This window comes from Aulostomus chinensis, chromosome 6 (genome assembly GCF_037954235.1).
Source record: "Aulostomus chinensis isolate RoL2024-O1b breed Wild chromosome 6, RoL_Achi_v1.0, whole genome shotgun sequence".
In the NCBI taxonomy this organism is placed as follows: Eukaryota; Metazoa; Chordata; class Actinopteri; order Syngnathiformes; family Aulostomidae; genus Aulostomus; species Aulostomus chinensis.
In genome coordinates this window covers 1,889,369-1,898,175 of record NC_141325.1, presented here as the reverse complement: position 1 = coordinate 1,898,175, position 8,807 = coordinate 1,889,369, and the positions used below count along the sequence as shown (strand labels likewise).

Here is an 8,807-nt window from a genome sequence, read left to right as displayed (position 1 = left end):
TTCCTGTTGTCGTGGTTCTGGCACAGAAACGTGACAACCAGGTTCCATTGAAGAAAATTCAGGAGACCAGTTGCTCAAGGCCGTGTTCATGTGAGGTGACAGTGAACTTTGACCCCCAAATCTTTTGAAAACATCCCTTGAGGCATCCCAGAGATTTCAAGTCAACAATCACAACAATGTCAGCTCAGAAAAAGGCGAGGGGTCTTTTCACATGAATTGATGTCACAGAACTTTGACCTGACTGACAGTGGAACCACATGCAGAGGAGTGTGTGTGTGTGTGTGTGTGTGTGTGTGTGTGTGTGTGTATGTGTGTGTTTTTGCTATCTCTTGGGGTTTGGACTTCGTGGCCTGGGGTTCTACTGAGGGACAGGTCAGAGAACGTCCTCACAAGCGTGGCAGGGTGAGTGTGTGTTGTATGTAAACCCAGACAGGATCAGCTGACAGCCACTGGGCTTCCGCCGCCTGCTCTTGGCGTTCTTTCAGCGCCTTTTTTGGCTTTTGGAGCTCATCCTTGTCCGAGTTTATTTCTAAACCCTTCATCCCTCCAGCTCGGATCCAACTGCTGAGCGGCCAGAACAAAATTACGCAACCCGTCCGCATCAGAGTGGATCAACAAGCATGGAGGCGAATGAAACTCTGAGCAACAATCTGACTGCACGCCAAACTGGAATTTGCTCCAAAAAATCAACTTTTGTGTCATGAGTTGTTTCCTCATCGTGAAGCTGCACTTAGTTGTACTCTGTTCCTTTGATCAACGGCGGGATGAGCCGGTGGCGTGTCCGAGCTGCTGATGCGTGGTTGGAGACGGTGCTCGTCCGTCCGATTCCACCTGAGATCCAAACGCCTGTCAGCAGCAACACTGAACACCAAAGTGGCCTCGTGGTTTCAGGCGGCTTCCGTTCTTGCATTCGAGTTCAGTTTTTTTCAACTGGCATTCATGACATCACGTGGTCATCACTCGATCAAACGTGGATTCATGTTGACGTTCAGCTGCAGCACCTTTGTGGCTTCTATCAGCGCAGCTCCTCAGGTTGCGTTTTGGTTTAATTTTGTCGTGGCCACTCAGATGACGTCACAGGCTGCCGAGGGTGTCGTCCAGAGGTCGAATGGGGTCTGAGGGTCTGATGTCAGTGGTGATTAAGTCTCCATCAGAATGACTGAGAAGTCAGAGATTTTGTGACGTCACACGACCACGGGACCACACAAATTCCAGTAAACGGCAGCAAAACACAGCGTGCGGCCCGCAGAAGTTTATGACGTCACCACAAGTCGCAGCAAACTCAGGATTCAGGCGCCAGTCAAACTCTACTGAATGATATTTGATATATTTAATATATTTAATGATGTAGGGCCACATTCATAACGTTGATGTCCTGTCTTCCCCCGGGTGCTGTTCGCAGGGGCGTCCCGGTGGTTCTGACCCTGCTAGCCGTGTTTTGGGGGTCGCGTCAGCAAACAGCGGCCGTTCAAATGAACGAGAGGTCAGGATTGGTCACTGGCGCTGGATACAAAAAAACGCCTGGGATTGGCTGATTTCTTTACTCGAGGGTGGGACATGTCGAGCATATCAATGGACGGCCTCTGCTATTGGCTGGTAGTAAAATGACGTCTGGTGTGCGTAAGTAGCACCCAATGATGCAGCGCCATTCCCAGAAGGGGCGTGGCCTTCTGAAATTCTTTAGAAGCCGGCGCTTCCTTACCGGCATTTCATCAGTTGCCCGTGAAGGGTCGGCACCTTCACGTGTATTTATTTATTTATTATAGCCTCTTTACCGGAGCCATGCTCGGCTTGTGCCTTTACGTCCCGGTGTCCAACTCCGACCCGGTGGAAGTGGAGTATTTCGAGTCCAACGGCCTGCCGTCGGAGCTCAACTCTCTCTTCAACAAACTCAGCGTGTTCCTGCCGTCTCAGGAGTTCTCCACGTACCAGCGCTGGCGAAAGGTAGGGGGGAATACTACGCAAGTCAAGGTTTTACTGCTTTCTGTGTTAAAACACCTCTTCTAAGCGCCCTACGTTAATAAATCCACTTACTTTAAATCCTTTGGTTCCGGTCGCCGGAGGGATTAGCGTGGAGTAGTAAGAAGCCTTACGAGTAGGCCACGGAACGCGCGAGCTGTTAGGAAAGTAATCACGATAAAAGTTTCTTAAAAAAAAACAACTTGTTTGTACCATATATTTAATTATATTCTTACAAAAAAACTATACAGTGTTATGAAAAAATAAATTAAGTGATCTACTTTGAGTACTGTTGCCTCGCGGGGACGGGGCGTGCGGGATCAGGACGGCGTCATTAGAAAATCCACCCTAAAGAGGAATTCGGCCGGCGCAGTCACGGGGAACCTGCCAGGTTGATGACATCGATTTGCAATACTGTGATGGAGGAAGTTCAACTGTGGTTAGACAGTAATTCATAGAATGAAAGCTGCAAAACATAAAACGAGCACGACACCCAGATTAACCCCTCCAAAAAAGCCGCCAAATCCAGGTGTAAAAGCAGTTTTCATGTCAAGTGGAAGGTCAACTGCATTTCAGGCTCCAAAATTTGAACTTGGGCAACTGCACCAGTTGCTGGTTTTGGTTCCTGAGCTGTCGCTCGCCCTTTGGTGTCAGTTTGCAGACGGATGGTTTTCTCTCTTTTTATTTATGACTTCTAGACCATGAAGTGAAAGCATTTGTCACATGTCCCGTTAACGGGCTGCCAGGCTCAAGTCTGCATCCGTCCTGTTAGCGTGAGCTGCAGCAGAAATGTCTGTGGCGTAGAGTACAGTTACTGCGTGACAGTTGTATATCATCTCTATGTCTGCGCAGGGCTGCTGGGTAAAGTATCACCACTGAACCCCGCTATGCAACAAGTGCCTTGTCTGGTTTCAGTCCAGGAGGCCCAGGCTCAGACCGGATTAAAGCTGCTGGCGGGTCAGCAAGCCGTCCTGGGCAAAGATAGACCAGGTTGTCTTGGAGAATCTGGCGTCATCCAAGAATGCAGCAACCTGGCAAATAGGTCACGGCGGCGCCCTGTTGAGTCATGACGCTAAAGTACCTTTCCACATTGTGGACTAACATGACGTGCTTGTGGTTTTGGCATCAAACACAGTTGAGTTCAGTACATTTTGGAAGTTGTTGGTTTGGTGTTGAAGCAGTTTGCCGCCCCACAAACTGCTTCTAATGACTGGAGTCGTTCTTCAGGCCAGCCTCGCCAAGCGAGCGCGAACATTTCTCACCGTCTGGTGATGTGTTTTGCAGAAAACATTAAAAAGGGAAGAAAATGAGACCGATAGCCAACTGGACTTTGAGGAGTTCGTGCACTACCTTCAGGACTACGAGAAAGACCTCAAGCTTGAGGTGAAGGGTCTGGACAGGAAGAATGCTGGTACGTGGTTGCTGCCGGGTCGAGATGAGCTGGTTTCATTTTGTGTCTTAGTTTCAGTCTCGGTAACTTCTGTGTGTCGCTTCTTTCCTGAAGGTCACGTTGACCCCAGAGACTTCATTCAGTCTCTGCGGGACCTCGGCGTGCATATTTCCTCGCGCCAGGCAGAGAAAGCCCTCAAGAGGTGATGTCACACACTTGTTTTTCTTCGATTGAGCTCATATATTTTGGAACACGTGGCTCAATGTGTGACCTCTGTATTCTAGCATGGACAAGAACGGGATGATCACCATCAGCAGCAGGGACTGGAGCAACTACCAGATGGTGGAGAAGACGGAGAGCATTCCTGAGATCATCCTCTACTGGAAACACTCCACGGTTCGTTCCGCTCCCTGCACTCCACTCACATTTAGCCTAAAAAGGTAGATGCTGCAGGGTCCGCTGAGCAGCACCGCGGCTGCGGGGCAGGCTGAGCCCTGAGTAACCCCTGATGGTAGCGGGGGTCACCTGCTGTCCTGGTCCTCCAGGAACACAGCACCTGATTGTGTTTCTGCCACTGAAACCAGTCACACGGTGCGGCTCCTCCACCAGTCTCAGATAAAGGGGTCAGTTGAACCTGATTCCCTGACAGGCTCACTTTGCTGCAGCCGTGCGTCAGCAATTAAGCTCTTTTAGGCTCTGAACGGAATGTTTCCCGTTCCGGTGGGATTACGAGGAGGATATAGTTGCTGTGTTATGTAAACGGGGAGAAGCGGCCCAGTTGGGGCAGGTTAAGTAAGCCAGCAGGGCTCCTGCGGGACGTCTGTGTGAGCTCCACTGTTGTGCCAGTTAGCTCAAGGATGTGGCTCCTAATGAGGCTAACGAGGGCCAAGAATAGAGCAGGAGTTACCGGGCAGGCTGATGAAACCCGAGGAGCTGCTGGATCGTTGCACTTTGCCTAACAATCTGATGTTTTTTGCAGTGTGAGGTCACAGGTTCAGGTCCGATATCGGGACGGCTCTGAATCTCCCCGCCAGCGAGATACAGGCGGTAATTAGGCCGCGGCTGCCAATGGACCCAACAAATTGTATAACACGAATTTAAGAAACTGGTGCAACAGAACAAAGTCCAAAGCACACAGGTGGTGTTTTCTTGAGCGCCGTTCTTGTTCCCCTGGGTTCTTGCTGTCTGTCATTATGGCTGCAGCCCTGTGATTGACAGGTGACCCATCCAGGGTGAGCCCCGCCTCCCACCTATTGTTTTCTCTTTCATATGTTGTTTTATTCATTTATCGCTCTCCCTAATACTTATTTTTGTCACAAGTGTCGTCCCTCCCGTCCCGTGGCTCGTCAGGAGGCCATCTGACGATGTCAAACACATCTCCAGCCTCTCCTCAGTCCCTCGTTTGTGACCGTTGACGGGCCAAACGTGTCTGAGTGTGAGCAGAGTCAGGGGTCCTCCTGGCGGACCGGAGCTCCGATTAAAGGCCCCGACTTTGACCGCCATGTCATCAGCTGCTCTCGCTCTAAAGTGCTTTCAACGTTAGTCAGGAGAGCCTCACTGACGTGGCGCTGCAGCGACGATCACTGACCTGTGAAAAATGTCCTGTGGAACCGGGTGTCATGTGACATGTGCCACCGTTCAGGGCCCCTTTTCCTGAGAAGGTTTCAGCTTTGCACAAACGGGGGCCACCGGTTCCTGACCACAGGGACGGAATTCCTAGAAATTTGTGTTCATGTTGTCTAACATGGATTCTTGTCTGTGGGCAGATCTTCGACGTGGGCGAGAACCTGATGGTGCCTGATGAGTTCACTGAGGAGGAGAAACAGACTGGGATGTGGTGGAGGCACCTGGTCGCAGGTGGAGGAGCTGGAGCTGTTTCCAGGACCTGCACCGCCCCCCTGGACCGCCTCAAAGTCATGATGCAGGTGAGACGTGCGGACAGTCGGAAGGGAGGCAGTTTGTCAGAGGTTGACGCGTTGATGTAACGTTGGTGCCTGATGCTGCAGGCTTTGGTCACGACTGTGTTGGCGTGTAATTGACCTGAAACCCGGACTGCCACAGGTGTGCCGTCTAGACACGCGTCACCGAGGTCCGGCCCACTCAGTGCTGGTTGCTGAAGCGATATTGGGTCAATTAAGACTCCGGGCGAAGAGCTCAATGGAGACGAGGACGCCGAATTAAAATCCTGTTAGTGTTGCTATTGGACAGCATGACCTCCATTTTGGAGCTGCTGGTTGCGGGAGAGATTCTCAGCAGGGGGCCGTTATTGGCGCCTGGTCTCTCTGGTGACGCACCAGTGGACAGGACCCGCACCTGGTCTGGGCCTGGACGGAGGGGAAGTCATTATCAGCTGGACCAATGTCCCAAATCAAATATTTGAAAAGGAGATGAAAACCCTGCGGCCAGCTGGCAGTGACTCAGTCAGTGGCGAACGTTGCTCAAGAGCGAGTTACCTAAGACCTTCAGTTAATGAGTAAGCAGCGGTAATGGGGGGGCAGAGTCCAGGGTCTGAATGTACGCTGACGCCTGACCAATGAGGACTTGCCGTCAGGCCTCACACCCTCTGCTGTGTAATCTTGAGCTCAATCCAGCGTCGTCAATGGGCTGAAGGTCTTAACGGGATCTGTGTCAGCGGCCCTGATGTGCGTCAGCTGGCAAGTAGGCAGTCAACTTTGAGCCCCGCCGATCGATTTCCTGAGAATTAAGCAAACTTGGGTTAACCCAGTTTTATTCTGCTCACGTCAACATGAACAATTCATCCCTGAGTCAAGTCTGGATTTTGCTCAGTTGGTTTTGTCGCGTCACGTGACCTGACAGTCTGGTTTCCTTCCAGGTTTATGGAACCAGAACCAACAACATGTGCATCATGAGTGGGCTGATGCAGATGATCAAGGAGGGGGGCATGAGGTCGCTGTGGCGAGGCAATGGCGTGAATATCATCAAAATCGCCCCCGAGTCGGCCCTCAAGTTCATGGCCTACGAGCAGGTGAGCGACGAGACGACGGCCCGGAGACGCAAATGTTGTCTGAGGTCACATGACTAACGTCTGGTTGTTTCTTCAGATCAAACATTTGATTGGCAGCGAGAAGGAGACTCTGAGCATCTTGGAGCGGTTTGTTGCTGGATCACTGGCCGGCGTGATCGCCCAGAGCACCATTTACCCGATGGAGGTGAGTCAGCTGTGATTGTTGCGCCTGGCAGCATTGATGGAACATCAGCGGCGGGAGCCTGTGGGTTGAACGTCTTCTCATGTATCGTCTCAGGTGCTGAAGACTCGCCTGGCTCTGAGGAAGACCGGTCAGTACTCAGGAATCTCAGACTGTGCCAAGCAGATCTTCAGGCGAGAGGGACTGTCGGCGTTCTACAAAGGCTACGTGCCCAACATGCTGGGCATCATCCCGTACGCCGGCATCGACCTGGCTGTGTATGAGGTGAGCACTCGCCCCCGCGCGCCTCAGACTCATCGCAGCATCAGTTTGTCTGATGACCATGAACTGATGAATCAGGGTGACCCAAGTGTTAAGAGCAGCACCACCGGCCTGGAGGCCACGAATGAACTGAGTTACAGAACCGAAACTTGAGGACTAGGAGACATGAATGCGGTTAAAGAACCACAACTGAGTCTCATTCTCATCTTTTTTTTTACCCCTTCAGACGTTAAAGAACCACTACCTGCAGCAGTACGGCGCCAACAGCACCGACCCCGGAGTGTTTGTCCTGCTGGCCTGCGGCACCGTCTCCAGCACCTGCGGCCAGCTCGCCAGTTACCCGCTGGCTCTGATCAGAACCCGCATGCAGGCACAAGGTGAGACCCTCAGCCGTCGTCCTGGTGGTGTTGAAGTCATTCATTGTGAAGTTTTGCTGGCTTGACGTCTTCAAACACAAACGTTAGCTTAGCTTGTTGCTGCATCACAGCAGCCAGTAGATCACCTGAGATCACCTCCACTCGAGGAAAATGATTTTAATCTCTTTCCTTGGTTGTGGTCCGTGTAGCAGCGATGGAGGGCAGCCAGCAGGCCACGATGACCAGCCTCTTCAGGCAGATCCTGCAGTCTGAGGGCCCCACGGGGCTCTACAGGGGCCTGGCCCCCAACTTCCTCAAGGTCATCCCCGCTGTCAGCATCAGCTACGTGGTCTATGAGCACCTGAAGACGCAGCTGGGGGTGATGTCACGCTGAAACTCCACCCCCTCACATGAAGACTGACCCAAACACCCCCCCCTCCCTCTCCCAGGGCTCATGCTAGGGAATCCCAGGGACCTCGTGGCCCCTGTGAGGGTTCGTGGAGCCGTCCCATTCTGTGAATGTCAGCTGATGTAAGAGGAGAGGCCGGTGGAGGATATGGACTCTGTGAGCTCAGGTCGTGACCGCTGCTATTTTTGTTGTGAAGAAGTGTGAGGGAGGAACGCTGGTCTGAAACTCCAGGACCAAATGTCGTCGCTGTCGCTCCGTTGGAGCAGTTCACCTGTCTCTCGTGTTTGCGTGACATCTCACGTGAGTTTAAAGTAACGCTACTGAAACGAGCCCATCAGAACATCATGAAAGTTTTTCCTGTTGAAGAAGCGATTGTTCCTCAACGAGAGAATTTTGCACATCGTGAGTTTGCTCTCTCCGCCCGTCCTGAACGAATGAGCACAGTATTTATTTCCATCCTTGTATTTATTATTTTTATTTTCCAGAGGAGGAGATAAACGCTGCATCGTAGCCCGTCTGAAGAGCCAAAAGTGCGATTTTGTTTTTCTTTTAAATGTGGCGTGATTGTATTCAGACAGCAAACGTTAGCAGGCAGCAGCCTCGACGTGTAGCTGTCCAACACTAAATGTCTGGTAAAGTGTTGACGGGAGCTTCATTGAGTCCCCATGGCAACAGTGTTTAGCATTTTTGTCTGCAGATCCAAGTGGTTTGTAAGTATAAATGTCTTAATGTTCACCTCAGGTTGGATGTTTAATTAAAGACGAGCACATTTTGTTGTTTTTTTTCTCGTTTGTATTTGGAGAAAAAAAAACGGTCTGTAAAAGATGAGTGACGTATTGCACTTTAATCCACGCCCAACGGCCTCTGAATGACTCGATCCAGGTGTTAAGATTTAATTCTTTTGTAAAGAATGCGTTTTAGTATTTAAGAATATTTTGATGCAAATAAATGCAAATTCTTGTAACACAGGAGTCTTCGTGTGTGTTTGTTCTTGTTCTTGCTACACAGTGAGGACTAGAACACGTGTTTCGCAGAGTGAGGACATTTTAGCCGGTCCTCACATCTTCAGAGGGCCGTTTGAAGGTCAACCCTTGGTTTTAAGGTCGAGGTTAGAATCAGGTTCAGGTTAGGTTCAGGCAGTCAGTTGAGATGGTGAGGGGTTAGGGAATGTATTACGTCACTTAAAGTCCTCACAAAGATATAAGAACAAGGATGTGTGTGTGTGGCTGAGCAGCCCCAGTTTGACTACACAAAAGAAAAATAAC

At 50.9% G+C, this 8,807-nt stretch overlaps 1 protein-coding gene across 2 annotated transcripts; it reads left to right on the top strand.

Moving 5' to 3' along the window:
* Positions 1-1,699: 1,699 nt before the first annotated feature.
* Positions 1,700-8,506, top strand: slc25a25a (solute carrier family 25 member 25a). Of its 2 annotated transcripts, none has more exons than XM_086205773.1 (10): positions 1,700-1,944; positions 3,244-3,370; positions 3,464-3,551; positions 3,634-3,745; positions 5,116-5,274; positions 6,183-6,335; positions 6,412-6,519; positions 6,613-6,780; positions 7,004-7,154; positions 7,346-8,506. In XM_086205773.1, the coding sequence occupies exons 1-10, from the start codon at positions 1,783-1,785 to the stop codon at positions 7,525-7,527; spliced, it is 1,410 nt and encodes a 469-aa protein (XP_086061899.1). In that variant the 5' UTR covers positions 1,700-1,782; the 3' UTR covers positions 7,528-8,506. The 2 variants fall into 2 exon arrangements, with proteins under 2 accessions (XP_086061899.1, XP_086061898.1); XM_086205772.1 differs by having other exon boundaries at positions 7,343-8,506.
* The last annotated feature ends 301 nt before the right edge of the window (positions 8,507-8,807 follow it).